Source organism: Alexandromys fortis, unplaced genomic scaffold, assembly GCF_014885135.2.
Source record: "Alexandromys fortis isolate MF-2015 unplaced genomic scaffold, M_Fortis_MF-2015_v1.1 scaffold_90, whole genome shotgun sequence".
Classification (NCBI taxonomy): domain Eukaryota; kingdom Metazoa; phylum Chordata; class Mammalia; order Rodentia; family Cricetidae; genus Alexandromys; species Alexandromys fortis.
This window is the reverse complement of record NW_026067985.1, coordinates 3151665-3168370: the sequence shown is the minus strand read 5'-3', so window position 1 is coordinate 3168370 and position 16706 is coordinate 3151665. Positions and strand designations below refer to the sequence as shown.

The 16706-nt window shown below is 50.4% G+C and overlaps 1 protein-coding gene across 1 annotated transcript in view; it reads left to right on the top strand.

The window, feature by feature from the left end:
* Positions 1–16706, top strand: part of Ksr2 (kinase suppressor of ras 2) — a 346061-nt gene that overhangs the window by 283037 nt on the left and 46318 nt on the right. Inside the window, 1 exon segment of the mRNA XM_050158922.1 lies at positions 1294–1661. Within this exon segment, the coding sequence (XP_050014879.1) occupies positions 1294–1661 (368 nt within the window).

Here is a 16706-nt window from a genome sequence, read left to right as displayed (position 1 = left end):
GAGTAAAGAAATGTCCTGAGGAACAGCCATTGGGTCTGCTGTTTCGGCCCTACTGTGTGCCCTGAGCTAAAAAGGCCAGAGGCAGGGCTCTGGGAAAGAGCCCACATCCCATTCAGAGACAGGAGCAGTCTCCTAGAACTGAGCCTGAGAGCTGACATTCCACCTCGATCCCCCTCAGAGCCATGGACAGCCATCTTATAAACACAGGGTTCAGTGAAGAGGTCCCTTTCTGGGGTCATCTCACTAAGGTCTCTAGGGCTTCCCATGGGGTCTGGCATCTGCTTTTCCCCCATGTTAGTTGACACACCCCCGAGCCTAGATCTCCCCAACCCCTATGCATTCTCCCTTGATTGGTCTCCACTGACCTCATGAGTCCTGTAGTTAAAACATAGGTCTCACTGCAGGCCTGCTGATGTTTTAAGTCAGTAGATCTAGGTGGATGGGGCCCTAGAATCTGCATTTTCTCCAGCATCCCAATACATGTTCGATGTAGGAGGTGGCAGAACCTCAGAACTCATCTTCTATTGAAACTTTCTGCCACTGCCTGGAGAAAATTCTTACCTAACTTCCACTTTAAAGGGAGATAAGGAAAGCTCAGAGAGGTGGACCAATTTTCCCAGGGTCACACAGGCCAGAGGCCATCTCACTGGGTCTGAGTGTTCAGCACATGGTCTCAGCCGTCTGCTCTGGGCTCTCCCAGCCTCCTGGTCTTAAAAGGGCCAAGTCTGCCAATCTCCAAATCGATTGTGAATTTCCTGGAGGAGGCTGATAGGCAGCCCATGGTGATGGTTGTCCCCTGTCATATAAAGAGACACACAGCACATCCATCTTCTAGCCTGCGGTTCCTCTGGTACACCTACTGTCAAGCAAGTCAAAACCAGCATGGTAGAACAGGAACGACACCGGATAGCAGGGATCCAGAAACCTGAATCTAAGCTGTCCCTCTGCTTGGCTGTGATCCAGGGTGAGGGAGTAAAGACCTCCCAGGGTGACCAGTTTGCCCAGGGTTGACAGGTGTCCTCGGACATGTCACTTTTCAGTGTGAAAACTGATACTTTTCAATGTAAAACGTCCATTCAGACTAGAACAGCTGGTCCCATTGGCATTTTTCCTATCTCAGCCCAAGGCCATTGGACCATCTTGGCTCTGCTTTAAGTCCTTTGTGGTTTGACTCGAATTCAAAGATACCTGGGAAACAGCTGTACCTCCACAGCATGCTGCTACCCAGCAGGCCGCTAGGGAGGGTGGAGCTGGGGTGGCCATAGCTTTGACCTCTCTCCTCTCTGGCCACAGAACGAAGAGGGCCACGATGAGGCAGAGGAGTCTGAGGATGATTTTGAGGAGATGAACCTGTCCCTCCTCTCAGCCCGGAGCTTCCCACGCAAGGCCAGCCAGACCAGCATCTTCCTTCAGGAATGGGACATCCCCTTTGAGCAGCTAGAGATCGGCGAGCTCATCGGGAAGGGTCGCTTCGGGCAAGTGTACCACGGACGCTGGCACGGTGAGGTGGCCATCCGGTTGATTGACATCGAGAGGGACAACGAGGACCAGCTCAAGGCCTTCAAGCGGGAAGTGATGGCCTACAGGCAGACGAGGCACGAGAATGTGGTGCTCTTCATGGGAGCCTGCATGAGCCCGCCCCACTTGGCCATCATCACCAGGTCAGTCCCGTCGGCTCTCACGGGGGCTTCCCAGGGCTTTATCAGTGTCTGGAAAGATGTATGGCACTGGGAACCAGAAAAGCGGCTTCTGTGTCTGCTCTGCATAGGCGGCTCTTCGACTCTTGTCTCTCCATATGTAATATGAGTGTCTTGCTTTACACAGAGATCAGCCAGCGTGTGTCACAGGCCCAGGGAGGTATGCCAGTCAGCCTCGCAGGCTGCAGTTTCTGCCTTAGCAAGACGGTTCTGCCACTGTCACACAAGAACATCAATATGTAGATGGATTTGCATGGCAGCGCTGCAATGAGACTTGTAGAAACCCAAGTGGCAGGCCAGATCTGCCCCATAGTTTGGTCTGAGATGCCGGAGACCGTGACTGTGGCTCTCAATGGTTCGCAGAATGTTTGTGGAGCCGTTGCCGCCGCTGTTCTGAGTGTCCAAGCTTTAAAAATCTCACCGTGAGCTAGTCACCTAGCGTGAAAGGTGTCAGAGAAGGGCAGCGGCTCAGCAGAGGTGGTATCTGTTCGGTCTGTTTCCCAGGCCTTGGCAGCAGGAGAATTACCAGGTCGTTGTCGATTATGCAAATGGTGGGGATGACTGGGGCTCTTGTGTCACATGACAAGTGCCTGCAAAGCCTGGGGATGGTGGTAGAGGCCTCTGCCTCTCCTTAAACCAGTGTAAACACGGGGGCTCTCGTGTCTCCCCAAGACAGAAGTGCTTCTCAAGCCATCGTTTTGGGGAGCAGGCTACAAACTCTTGGTAGAGTAAAGGACCAACTCTGGAGCTCAGTGCCTTCCCTCCGTGCTGGGGATAGTTCTGGATTGAGTCCTGTTCTGTGGCCTGACTCAGCTGGCAGCAATGAAGGATCTGGTCAGGGGAGGGGGAACCCCTATATTTACCTATCTGCTAGTCGGTAGGTACCCTGGTAGCTGGGGTATCTCAGTTCTGCTTCACACGACTTCCGGGACTTTCCCATGTGGCCTCTGTACAGCAAGGGGTCAAAGGTTAAATGCACAGGTGTTTTGCATGCCTCCACTGGCTGACATCCATTCGCTAGAGCATCTTCTGTAATCAACTGGATTCAAGTTAGGGAGAAAGACTTGGTCTCTGAACGGCAGCCTCTGCAGGGAGAGGACCATAGATAGCTGTTTTTATAGCCCTCTTTAGCGATCCCTCTTCAGGGACCCCTCTGCGCTCTGAGCTTCTCTCTCATCGGGAAGCAACTTCTTTTTCCCAGAAGTTAGGAGCCCCTCCCTTGAGATCTACAAGTCTGGTGACCCATGGATCTCAGGGACCCATTCCTCCTGCCTTCCCCTCCCTGTCCCAAAGAGTGGCTCAAGCACATATACAGACCCTATTAGCAGCTCCGGAAAATGAGTGGCCATTGTGAAGATGTCCTGCTCATCCCTGAAGCCCAGCTGCTCTGCAGCCTTCTGTTCTGCGACAGAACTGTGGGTGCCCACCCCGTGTGCCATAACCACCCATAGATTTCACAGAGCACCCAGCCTTTTCTGGTCACCACGATTAAAAATAAAAAAAAATGTCTGGCGGCTTTGGGACATATAATTGGTCTCTGAAGTGTCTGGTATTTTGTGTGAGGATAGCAGATAAACCCTGAAGAAGTAGTGTCTATTCCCCGATTATTTCATTGTTACATGTTTATCACGGGGAGAGTCAGTCTGTCCCCCACTTAGCTCCATCTACTTGCTGCCCTTTAAGAGTACCTATCTGGACGTTCTATTCGCACCCTGATATCTGAGTAATTCGATTAATCATTTGCATCTGCATGATTGATTGTTGGAAGCTAGCCAACTGACTAGAACAGTTTGGGGGACCTTGGTTTTATTTTTACAGGGAGCATACGACCAGATAATTGCCTGGCATAATGTAGCGAAATCCACAATGGTGTGTTCTAGCCAATTACTTAGTCATTATCAGCAGAGCTAACAAGTATTTCAGGGTTTGGTTTCCTTCTAAAGCCATATGCTTGGCTCTCGGGAAATGGATGTTAACTAACCAGCTTTCCAGTCACTACAGCCGCAAACAATTCAAATCTGGACAGCTAGATTATTTCATGATTGGGTCATTATGAAATTACTGCCAAGCGATCGACAGCCTGTGCAATTGTTCATGCTGAAAACTCCAAATGGCATCGAAGGGCCAAGATTGAAAGGTTTGATTGACAGTGCCCTCATCCTTCGGCCCAGCTGCAGGGTCCCCCGAGCCTCAGTTTCTACATCTGTGAGATGAGTGGGCCGAAGCAGGTGTTTGTCCTAACTCTGACAGAATACTTTGGGCTCTCTGGAAATGGGTTGTTTGTGATGCAGCAGCCAACAGCCTCGGATCAGCAGCTTCCCAGAGTGGTCTGTCTGGGCCTCACAGCCCCGCTGAGGAAGCAAGGCCATTCCGGTGCAGACCCCTATACGCCGGTGTGTTCAGTTCCTAACAAGTTACCCTGACTCTGTGGCATCAGGCAGCACATCCTTGCCCCTACGGTTATGAAGCCTTGGGTGACTCTCACGGGACTGACAGGGCAGCGTGGTCTGGAAGACCCGACCCAGCTTTTTGCCTTTTCTACTATGACTTCTAGCTTCTTCCGCCATCTTAAGGCCAGCAGCCACAGGGCATCTTGTTTCCATGGTTATGTCAACGGCTTTGGTCAGACCTCCTTGGGCTTCCCATGTGATGGGACAGTTCCACTTAGGGCCCACCCAGATCACCCAGTACTACCTGTAAAGTCCCCTTTTGCCGTCCCCAGGCACTCTGGGGGCCATTCTAACACAAAGTAACATTGAGCTAATATTGAGGAGGCAGTCAACACCAGAAAGGCAGAGGGGGCGTAGCCCATGTGGGGGTCCATCAGGTCAAAGGTCCTGAGGCAGGAAGTGGGGATTGATGAAGGAGGGAGAGAGCTAGGAAGAGTGTTACAAGATGCCGGGTGACGGCAGGGTCTCAAAGGCTCTGGACAAGAGCACGGAGTTGGCGGAACTACAGTGGAGGTGTTCTCTGCTCTGAGAACTCCCACAGGCCTGAGCACTGTCTCTTCTTGCTCTCGGCCGGGTGATTCAATGCGTCTAAACTCACCGTTGTGGCGCCTTGGTGGTCAGAGAGGAAAGAGCAGCTCAGGTACCATGTTGGATTCTGATTTGACACAAGGTGGGAAAATGACCCAGGGCTTCCTTCGCAGCCAGGTCACTGGGACACCTTGCAGACATGGTGGTAAGAGGGAATAGGAAGTGGGGTGCTGTTGGAAAACAGGAAATCACTGATGGAAAGGCTCAGCATGCGTGCCCTTGGGAGGAAGTTTTTAAACGTGTCATTTGGCGCATGCCATCGGTCCCGTCCCCAGCTTCCGGAGTCCTGACACGGCTTCTCAGTCAGTCCTGTGAGGATGACTTGGGACCAGGTAGCAATGAAATCCCAGGGGCCTCATTTGCAGCATTTTAAAATCCAATACGCAGCAGGGCCTCATCCACAGATTATTTATGTCTAACCCCAAGTCTACTCTGTTTCTCAGGCTTTCAAATCCAGTCACGCCACACTGCCAAGTCTGACAGACAGGCAAACAAGGCCACGGCCTCCCGCAGCCTCTCGTGGGAACAGTTCTCTTGTGCTTGGATGAGATTTCATCTTGATTTTTTTCCCCCTGTAACTTGGGGGCTTGTGTCTTTTGAGTTTGTTTTCTTTCTACAGACCAGTTTGATTGTCCTAAATATAACATGCAAGAATCGGGGGCCTGAGCCATGAAGATTTTACCCTCCCTCCCCCCGCCACCACACACACCATCCAGTGGCGCTGGCTTCCTTTAGTGCTTAGGAAGGCTGAATTACTTTCCTTTTATGAATCTCAGATGAAAGGATTTTTTGTCCGCGGCTGCCTTTAATTGTGTGTTGCTCAGGACTTTTGTGAAGGAAGTCGCTATAAATGTCCGCCGTCATTAGCACCATTAGAGCAGCATCCTCTTGTGTGTGTTTGCGTGTGCCTGGCTGTAAACAGTCACGTGACCAGCTGAGGCCTCTGCCTGGTGGAGGATCTTGCTTCTTTCTGGTCACTGCTCTCTTATATCTCCAAGATGCTGGATTTGTGTGTGTGACAGCTGCCATCACTTCTGAAATCTTTCTGTCTTTCTGTCTAGGAGATAACTCGTCGGTTGTTGAAATTACAGACCAAATGAAGAACAGCGCCACACGTTATACAGCCAGGCAGAGTTAACCACATGTGTGATGTGTGTTTATGGGGGCAGGGCTCTTAGTCAAAATAGCTACGAAATCATACTTTTATATTGGTCAGTCATGATAGCTGCTCAAACAAGTAAGACTTAAAATAGAAAATGCTCAGGGGCAGGGTGGAGAGAAGGGCTTGCTACATAGTGGGAATACCTGAGTGTGAGCTGCTGGATCCGTGTTAAATTGCCAGATGTGCAGGTAACCCAAGCACTGGGGAGGCAGAGATGGGAGGATCCCCAGGGCCCACTGGCCAAACAGTGTAAACTAAGTTGTAGTCAGCTCCAGGCCCGTGAAAGACCCTGTCTCAAAGGATGCAGATGGCCTTCCTGGGGACAGTTCCTGAAGTTAATTTCTGGCTTTTACACACACGCATACACACACACACACACACACACACACACACACACACACGCACACGCACACGCACACATGCACACACATGTGCATGCACGCACACATGCACACACACGCACATGTGCATGCACACACCAAACCCACAATAAACAGAAAAATGAAGTGGCTCTGAGAGTTTCTTTCTTTTTTTTTTTTTTTTTTTTGGTTTTTTGAGACAGGGTTTCTCTGTGGTTTTGGAGCCTGTCCTGGAACTAGCTCTGTAGACCAGGCTGGTCTCGAACTCACAGAGATCCGCCTGCCTCTGCCTCCCGAGTGCTGGGATTAAAGGCGTGCGCCACCACCGCCCGGCTGAGAGTTTCTTTCTAACAGAGCTTCTGAGAGTACCAAGAATACCACCTGGGAGCTTGAGCTATAAAAATGATCCAGATGGCTTTTCTCTATGTGTGGACGGATGACACATATACATATGACAAAAGTACCCTTCCACTTTTGGTCCATCACACTCTAGGGATCAGAGGTCTCTTTATTTAGCTGAGGGGAAAGAAAACGATCACAAGGGGTCACATTGGGGGTGTCCATAGGCCTCCTAGCACCCCGTATCCCTCCATGCATGTACCATTGGCTCATACCGAACCCCTTAGCTATATCCAGTGGCAAGAGAGGCTCAGATATAGCTGTGCTCCCGGGGGAAACACAGGGGAAATGGGTCTGATGAATGACTGGTTCATCACTAGGGCTGAGCCATTGAAGGTTAGCCCCACCTGTCTCCCATATAGTTCTCCATGATTCCTGGACTATTGTTACGCGGCCAGTCCTCCAGTCCAGTGTAAGCACTGCTTCCTTTCTAGAAAGTTCTGCTGCTGGCAAGTGCCCTGGCTGACAACGAGTGCACTCGGGTGTACTTTTCTTTGATCGCTTTCCTTTTTCTGTCCCTCTTCTTGTAGTTTCTCATTTATAAAATGACTGTGGTATTGGTATCTCTTGGAAGATAGGGATAAGAATAAGAAATCCCTGGGCCAATCAGATGGCTCTGTGGGTAAAGGTGCCTGCCACCAAGCTTGGCAAACTAAGCTTGATCCCTGCAACCCACTTGGTAGAAGAACCAAGTCCTGCAAGTTGTCCTCTGAACTCCACGTATGCATCACCCCAGCTCTGCAGGCAGCTGAAGCCACAGAACTCTAAGTTCAAAGCCTGCTTGGCCTCAGAGCAAGGTCAAGGCCAACCTAGATAAGTTAATGAAACAACCTCTCAAATTAAAAATACAAAATAGACCAAGAAAAGAGTGGGGCTAAGAATGTAACATTCACAAGGTTCAATTCCTAGTACTAACCACGGGTATGGGGGGGGGGGAGGGGAGAAAGGGGGGGGGGGGGGGGGGGGGGGGGGAGGGAGGGAGGGAGGGAGGGAGGGAGGGAAGGTAGGAAAGAAAGAGGAAAAGACATTCCATGCAAAAGGCAATAGTGACTTAGCGACTTCTGTAGCCAGGGCTGTGCCATAGCTTTGGATAAGCTCATTTTGTTTCTTTATTAAACAAGGTGAGGGAGGGAGGCTCCATGTTGGGTCCTCGTTTCAGATGGTCTTAGTCCATCACGGAGGGCAGGCTGTGCCCTATGCACAGTCAGGAGCTGAGCTGCAAGACTGCTCCCTCTATGGTAGGAATCAGAAAGGAAGTGGGGTGGGGCCAACCCTTACAGGCCCACCCCTAGTGGTCTACTTCCTCCAGCCAGGCCCCAGCTCTTAAAGATTCCATAGCCTTTCTTCAAGATGGCAGCCTAAGCCAGGAGCTGAGTGGGTCTTTGGACCATGAGCATGTGGGACATTTCAGATTCACACCACACACAGGTGTACCTTGATGATGTAATCATGATAGGGATCACAAAGATAACAGCATCTGGGAAAAGTAGACGTTCTTTCTTGGTACCACAAACGTCAAGGGCTTGGTGCTTACCGAATGGCACGTGATGGTGGCCAGGGTTTGAGGACTCATCTTTCCATCCAACCTCTGCCCCTTGCTTGTCCCTTGGCTGGTTGGCTTCTCACCTCTCAGCTCTGGGCCATCGAGAGGGAGGTGTGGAGTGATGGGCTGTCTCCAGCTGAGCAGGGAGCTTAGAGCTAGAAATAACCTTGCATGAGTCATCTGGGTGGATGTGGCGATTGAAGCCGTGGGCCTCAGGAGCTGAGGTCATCCAGGGAGCCAAGAAGGTCACTGGAGGACAGACGCTGAAGCACCTGCCGCTCTGAGTGGGCTGATGGATGGCTCGTCCTGTAGAGGGTCCGGAAATCAGCCATCTGGGGAGTGGGAGCACCCAGAAGAGAAGGAAAGTAACCGGAAGTCAGTGGCCCATGACACATGTCGGAATAAAGACAAAGTCGAAGGCAGCCTGAAGTCTTTATTCACCATGGATCTAGTTTTATTGCTTCGTTTTGCTCACCTTTTGACTTCCCCTGCATCCTCTCCCCCACCCTAGAACACAGCCGTGAGAGGGCCAGGGTCTCAGTTGTTTAGTTTGTGTCCCCCATGTGTCCATCAGGTCATTTGCATGCACTTATCAGATTAATGAATAGCAATTAAAGAAGCATGTCCCTAGCCTGTGCCTCTGGGCAAGCGTGGCAAGGGGGGGGGGGACTATTTGATTTGGGTTTCTGACAAGTGCCAATGTATAGAAAATAGAGTATGGACTCGGGGGTTGGGTTGAAGGGTGGAGGAGACTGAATGGTGACAGAGATACTAACACTGTGATAGTAATTTTTCACTGACAGCAATGCAGAACCGGCCAGATGGCTTGAGGACATGTGCCCCAAACATACATTATATGCAGATTTCTGTGCTGAAGCTGGGCCTGGTAAGAGGGATGGCCTGTGTTCTCCTGGGGTCAGAGATGGAGTTCACTGGATGGCCGTGTTCTCCTGGGGTCTTAGATGATGGAATTCACTGGATGGCCGGCCATGTTCTCCTGGGGTCAGAGATGGAATTCACTGGATGGCCTGTGTTCTCCTGGGGTCAGAGATGATGGAGTTCACTGTTGGCCGTGTTCTCCTGGGGTCTTAGATGGAGTTCACTGGATGGCCCATGTTCTTCTGGGGTCAGAGATGGAATTCACTGGCTGAGTCTTCAGTGTGGTTATGATCTGTACCATGGGGTCCCAGAGTTGGCCTGTTATTCAACCAAGTAGCTGCCACGTGGGTAGGAAAGCAGTATCATTGGGCAGTCAGAGGACCTGTGTTTGATCCCCAGCACCCACGTAAATGCCAGGTGCCCAGGTGCGGAAGTGGCACACGCCTGTGGTTCCGGTGCTGTTGAGGCAGACAGGAGGAGTCTAGGCAGTCTGGGAGAGCCAGGTTCAGCATGGCCGGTCACTGAGTCTAAGTTCAGTGAGAGACCCTGCCTTTTAAAAAGCAAAACAAAACAAACAAACAAACAAAAAACAAACTGGAGAGCAATTGAGGAAAGACACATGACCTATGGCTTTGTGCATGCGTGTGCATGTGTACATATAGTAGTGTTATTCCTAATAGAAGGACCAGCATGGGCAAAGACCCCAGAGAGTCTGGGAGTCCTGGACCGGAATTGATGGGCAACAGGGAGAAACTGAAGAAATTGTCAACCCATCAGCTAAGGCCTTTGAGTTTCTCTTTAAAGATGAAAGGGAAGCCAAATGAGGATATAACCTGAGAGGTGACGCAGTCTGGCAGACTTATTAGAGAGCCCACTCGAAGGCATCCCTCATCTCAGGAGCCTTCCCGGTAGGATATGTGATATATTCTTCTCCTTCTGTCATGGTGTGGATGGTCCCTCTTGGTCCTAATCAGAAATTAGCAGGCATGCTTGCAGGTTTGGATCCCCTGGCTTCTGAAAACCAGTTGGCCTGCCTTGTTTTGGGGGAAAGCAGCAGAGAGCTGGCATCTTCTGGAATCACAAGTGCTTTCAACAGCTTTCCCTATTTCCCAGGGTTAAAAATAGGCTGATGTCTTCCCATGTTTTGAAGGCAAGCGTGGGCACCAGCAGGTCCTCCATGTGTGTTCCAGAGAGATCAGGGATGGTTGCCTTTGCGTAGCTGACAGGCAGTGGTTAAACAGCGATAGGGGAGTTTGTGGTAGGGAGGGCTTCATGGAGAGAGGCAAAACTGGAATTAACGCTCTCCGAGGCTCCCGCCCTTCATCTGTTTGCTTGTCTGTAAATGGGGGTGGGAGTGGGCTGAATGGTACCTACTTTAGAGGACCTTCCAAATGACTCAAGAGACAAAGGAAACAGCAGCCAGTTTCTGCATGAAGGTTGATCAGATGGTAGGGAATTGACTTTTAATTATAATTTTGCTCAAGGGCATCAGGCAAGCCCGGAACCTGAGAACCGGAACCCATCTGATTGGAACCAAAGCCCTAATCAGAATGTGTTTTCTCTGCTTTCAGAGCTTGTGGGCTCCCAGATTTGATTTCTTCCCAACCCAGTTCCTATTGCCTGGTCACTGCTCAATTTTCTGCTTTGGTCCCATCTGATTGTGTTTAAGATAATTAAGCCCATATATCAAATAATAAATAGATATTGACTGTTTGTCATGGCAAGTATGAGGATGGATTGACCACTGTGATCCTGCTCCTCTGGATCAATGGGAGCCATGGGGATAGATAAATCCTGATCATGACTGACAAGAGGAAAATCGATAGTCGTATTAATATATGCACCAAGACCATCGATCATCCAGCTGGAAGTGGGACCTTGGTTAGATAGGGAAGCCAGAGATGGAGGGAAGACAGACAGACAGTCAGACCAACTGGCTGGGTATTTTCAGATATGAAATAGGCACTAGGTGATTATGAGTGTATATAGAAAGGCAAGGAGGGTGTCCTTCAAAGAGAAGCAGCTCAATATTCATGCTCCCCCTTCTTTGCATTGAAATCCTTTCTGCCCATGTGCAGCATGGTTCTTCTTAGTGCTTGGCCCTGCGGTGTTATGGGGAGACCAGAGAGAAGATACAACAGTATGGATTATCTGGAACGCCATGCCCCATAGGTGCTAGTGACCCTCAATGACAAAGAGATTGTTGGATCGCATCAGGCTGTGGAATGGGGTCAAGTTACTGAGTGTGTGTCCCTCTGAGACCGGAAGGGGACCATGTTAAGCTGTCCTCTAGGCTTCTATCCATAAATGGCTGTGGCGTAGTGACCTAAAACTAGGAGCCACCTGTCTCAGGATATTAGAGGGCTGGACCTGGATTTCACGTGTGGATGTGTGGCAGAAGCCTCGGACAGTGGCTCTCAACCTTCCTAATCGTGAGACCCTTACACAGCTGTGGTAACCCTCAACCATAAAATTACCTTTTGTTATTACTTCATAACAGTAATTTTGATACTGTTATGAATCATAATGTATATCTGTGTTATCACTGATCTTAGGCGACCCCTGTGGAAAGGTAAGGCAACCCCTAAAGGGGTCATAACCCACAGGTTGAGAACCACTGCCCAGCAGGTTTCTGAAAGCTGACTGCTTCCTCTGTATCTTTCCCCACCCAAAAGTCCTGGTCTATCAGGTCAGTAATTAGACTTGGGATTGTGTATTGGTGAGTGTGTGAACTGAGACAGTCTCAGTATCCTCCTGCCTCAACCTCCTCAGTGCTAAGATGTCAGGTGTGGAGATCAGGGACAACTTACTGGTTAGTCCTCTCCTTCCAGCATGTGACTCCCAGAGATCAATCATGTCTTATCAGGCATGGCAGCAGGCCATTACCCACCGAGCCGTTGCTCTAGCCTCCCAGAGCCTTTTTTTCAACAGCATTCAAGGATGCTCATGGGATGAGGGTACCGCAGGGTGGAAACTCTCCTTAGAGACATGGTAGCCTGATGAAAAGACCTAGGCACAGGCACAGGAGATTTTGAAAGGTGCATGATCATGGGACCCCAGAGGGCTGGAGAAAGCGGGGATGGGGTTACCCTGGAGCCTGGAACAGTCAGCCACCCAGCAGGGAAACAGTCTATAGTTCCAGGGCCTGGGATAGGAAGGACAGATGAGGCACAATTGAAAAAGTGTCTTTTGGGTCACTGTCAGGCTTAGCTTCAGGTTAGCCATTGGTGCCACTGTGTTGTATCACTTCCCATCCCCCTGCGACCTCAGGCGCAAACTGTCCATTTCCAGGAGGGGTCATAGGTCATACAGGGGTGGAGCTCTTCACCCTCCCCACCAGGAGGACAGTGGGGCTGTCTCAGTGAAGATGAGGAGGGCTGTCAGGAGGCAGAGGGCACAGCTGGGAGGCCATTCCTAGCAGCAGTTCCTGGCGGTCAATAGCTTCGGTTTGTCGGAATACAGCGAAGGGTCACTGAAAGTATGACGGTGTGGTGTCCTCTCTGGGGACTGGGCAATAGTGACATTAGAACTGATCTTTGGGGTTCCACTATCATTTTCCTTTCCAAATAAGGGAGGGAGTTGATAGCTTGGCTCAGTCCTTTGAGACAGGAAGCAGGGCTTGGTTGGAAAATTGATTAATTAGTCTGTTTGTCGAGTGGCCACTAGACACTGGGCATTGTACTGAGGACTGTGCAGGTATGGTAGCTTGTTTCACTGGCCTCAGAAGGGGGAGGGGCTCATCAAAGGACATCTGATGGAGGAGGCTAAGGCAGAGTATGACCCAGATGCTCTAGGCTGTCCCGTGTCATCTCAAGTATACAAGGCTTTGTTTGCCTGTCCTATGGGAGAGGCTACTCTCCGGTCCTCCAAGGCAGGCTTTGTGGCCCATGTCACCAGCCTCCTCTAAACTCATGAGAATGTACCACCATAGAGAGGATTGAGATGTATAACAAGCTCTTAGCCATCCAAGCTGAGCCTCCATCTGTCCTCCAGCGGCTGGCCTTGGGGTCGCCAGGAAACAACTGGTGACCATCCAGTCACTTCATGTAGAGAAATGTTTGTGGGTAGTTATTTGTAGGATCGTCTTTCATTCTGTTGGTTACTCAGATTTCCTGGGCTTCAGTTTCCCTGTCTGTACAAGGGGAGATAATAGCCCCACCCTTAGAGATTGGGGTGAGGATGGAATGGACCCTAATCTGTACCCCAGTGCCCAGAACTGACCACGCACAAGGCCAGCTTCAGCATCCATTCACAGGAGCCCCTTCCGCTAATGCTGCCTTGGAGCTCGTGGAGTGGCAGACATACACATCCTTCATCCAGTGCTGTTCCACAGTGAATACTGGAGACGCAGCTGGAAGTATTGGGTGAGTGTTCTAGTGCGAGTCATGTGTTGCGTGACCTTGGATATGTCACCTGGCCTCTCCGCGCCTCAGTGTTTTCTTCTGCAGTATGGAGAGGATGGCGTGTGTCACCCTGAGTAGACAATAGGATGGAAATTGTAGAAGTAGCAGTTTAAAAAGCATATCTATATCTATATAAGCATATATTGATTATATATAATATTGGGTTTCATGATGACATTTGTATACGTGCAAGTAACAGATTACTGCGTCCCCCTCCATTGTCTCTGCTTCATCTTCCTAATGTGTCCATTTTTACATAGCATGGCCCTGATATTAATAGTTAGGAAACAGTGGCCAGGTACCCACTCCTTTTCCAGCTCAAACCCTCCCATGGTCTCCATAGAAGTGTCTGCCTTTGCTCTGAGGATGAGTGAGGAGAAGCAGGGCCCCCTCCCCGGCCCCCCTGTCAGCTTCCCTCTTTGACAACAGTCGACAGTCCCAGGGCTGAGAAGTCGCTCCCACTTTTAATCAAAAGGTTTGTCTCTGAGTTCTCTTCAAACGAGGATTCCGTTTCTTCTAGGTGTTCAAAGGCCTCAGAGAAATGCTGTAGAGAGCCGAGATCAGAATTCTTCAAAAGCAGAGGTGGGCCCCAGAGCGTCCTCAGTCTGTCCCCAGCTGTGCCCCTCCCTCTAAGGCAGTTATTAGCTCAACCCTTGGGGACTCGCAGCCCCAGATCAAGGACTCTCTGCGGACTTGTTTGGGAGTGTTTGTAGACTATTGAGGGCTGTCATCTGCTCTTGATCACCGGGGTCTGATTCCTCTCCAAGCGACCCAGGCTGCCTCTGACAGCTCTCAGAACTGCAGGCAGCCTGCTTCAGCTCAGAGGGCTGCTATTCTGTCTTGTCAATAAACACAGCTCCTGGGCCCTCTGGCCTCACGGCCCCACCACCTGCACAGGAACTCTGTTCTCTTGTGCCGTCCTCCCCTACTTTGAGCCAAGAAACTGGTGTATCCTTGACATCCTGCTACAGCAGGGAGGTGAACGTGGGACAATGCCTATGGAAGGTGGGCTTCCCATCAGAGGTTGCAGTTGGAAGAGGAGGGGCCAAGGGGGCAAGGAAGGACTCCCCTTCTCTATCAGTTCTGGCCCTCAGTCCCTAGCTGAGTCATCCGCTTCCTGCTCTGCACTGTTTGACCCTAACGGGGCCCCTGGAAATGAGCAACTATTCACCCATCCGCCTGCTGTCCTACCCATCCTCCTGTATCCCTGTCTCCATTTGCCCACCTGTCACCCACTGGTCCTCCCATACCTCCACTCAGCCCCTGTCCCATCTTTTCATGTGTCCGTTCTGTTTACCCATCCACCCTGTGTATGTTGACCCATCCCTTTCTTATATTCATCCATCTACTATCTAGTATCTCTCCACCTTCCCCATCCTCCTGGCCACCACTAGTATAGCCACACTCCTGTACCCAACCACCCATTCCTACCTTTCCTCCCCTTTCTGCGTCTGTTTAATGACCTATTCTCCTGTCCATTCACCTACCTCTCCATCTACCTGAGTACAGATATCATTAATCTCACCACATATCTATCACCTGTCCATCCGTCTACCCATCCACTCATCTAATATCTACCCATCTGCCTTTTCAGCTTCCTGAAAGCAGATACCATTAATCTATCCATCTGTCCATCTACCCATCCACCCGTCAATTCAATATCTGCCTACCTCTCTCTCCACTCAACAACCGTTAACCTACCCATCTAACCCATCTACCTTCCCACTAATCTAGCTAGCCATTAAGTAGTATCCACAGGGTTTCTTTGTCAGATCAGGTATAACATGGGTGTCATGAAGGAAAAACTGTTTTTTTTTTTCTGGGCCATGATGCAGGCAGGCAGCATATGTAATACTTTAAACCAACTCCTCCATGCTAAGAACCATGACTGGCTGGGCAGAGCTTGAGGTTGTGGTTGGCATTAAGTTGTCTCGCTCGTTTAGAGATAACAGTTCAGAAAACCAGAGAAAACATCCGTCCATGGGAACTCATCCCACCGCACAGCTATGGAGACACACCCTGTGTCACACTCCAGATAGGAAACCAAACAAACAGATGCCCCTGCCAAAGGAAAGACGGGTGGTTGTGGCTCCAAGAACCATCCCCACGTTTTCTTCTCTTTGGCTTAAACTTAGTGGACGTTTTCACTGGCGAGCAGGGTGGGGGATTCCTACCAGGACACCAAGGGGAGGAGAGGCCTTGTCTTAGCTTGATGCCTCGAGCAGAGGGCAGTCTTGGACGGTGGTGGGAGGAGATGAAGACACTAATTCTGTGGAACCTGAGAATGCTCGGTGTTGCATCTGAGGGTGGTAGGGGGCTGGGGCGGGGCTGTAGACAGGAAGCAAGGCTGCTTATTGCTGACTTCACACCCCATTAACTCCCAGCTCCTAATAATTTCTCAGCGGCAGCTCGCGGTTTACTAGCTTGTTATTTATAGAGAATGTGTTTGCTAAGCAAATCAGTAGTTCAAACAAGATCGCAGCAGGGGGAGCATGAACCCACTCAAGAGACCCAGCTTGAGGGGACAGTCTCCGCAAAGCTGGATGTCTGCAGGCAGATGGGAATGCCGGAGCAGATGGACAGCCAGCCCTGGGGCCGTGCCTTCGGGTATCAGACATCCGCATCTGAGCTTCAAAGAGCCCCTCTAAGGGACACCCCTCAACTTCTCTCCTACCCCCTTTTTGTCTGAAGTTGACCCAACTGTCAATTTGGGTCTATGTTGGCTGTCACAGTAAAAGCACTGAACCTGGCAGGAATATGCTTAGCAACCAAGTGTAAAAGTCGTGTCCCTTCTCTAGTGGGAGATAGATGGCTGAGGGATTTTTGGACTGTAGTCAAGAGCTCTGGTTCCTTCAAGGAAAGCCTTTTAGACTTAGGCTTGCTTTTGGAAGCCTGGATCCCTTCTGGTGTTGGGCATCTGTCCTCGTTTCAAATACCCCATCAAAAGCCAACATGGGGAGGAAACGGTTGATCTGGCTGCAATTCCACATCACCGTCCATCATCGCAGGGATTCACATCCCCAGTCTGGAGCAAGTGAACAAAGACATTCCTGCTTGCTCTCAGCTCACTTTCTCTACTCTTACACAGTCCTGGGTCCCCTGGCTAGGGAATGGTGCCGCTCTCAGTGGGGCTGGGCCCGCCCACATCAATTAACATTCAAGACAACCACCATAGTCATGCCCACAGGCCAATCTGCTCTAGATAATCCCTCAGTGGGATTCTCTC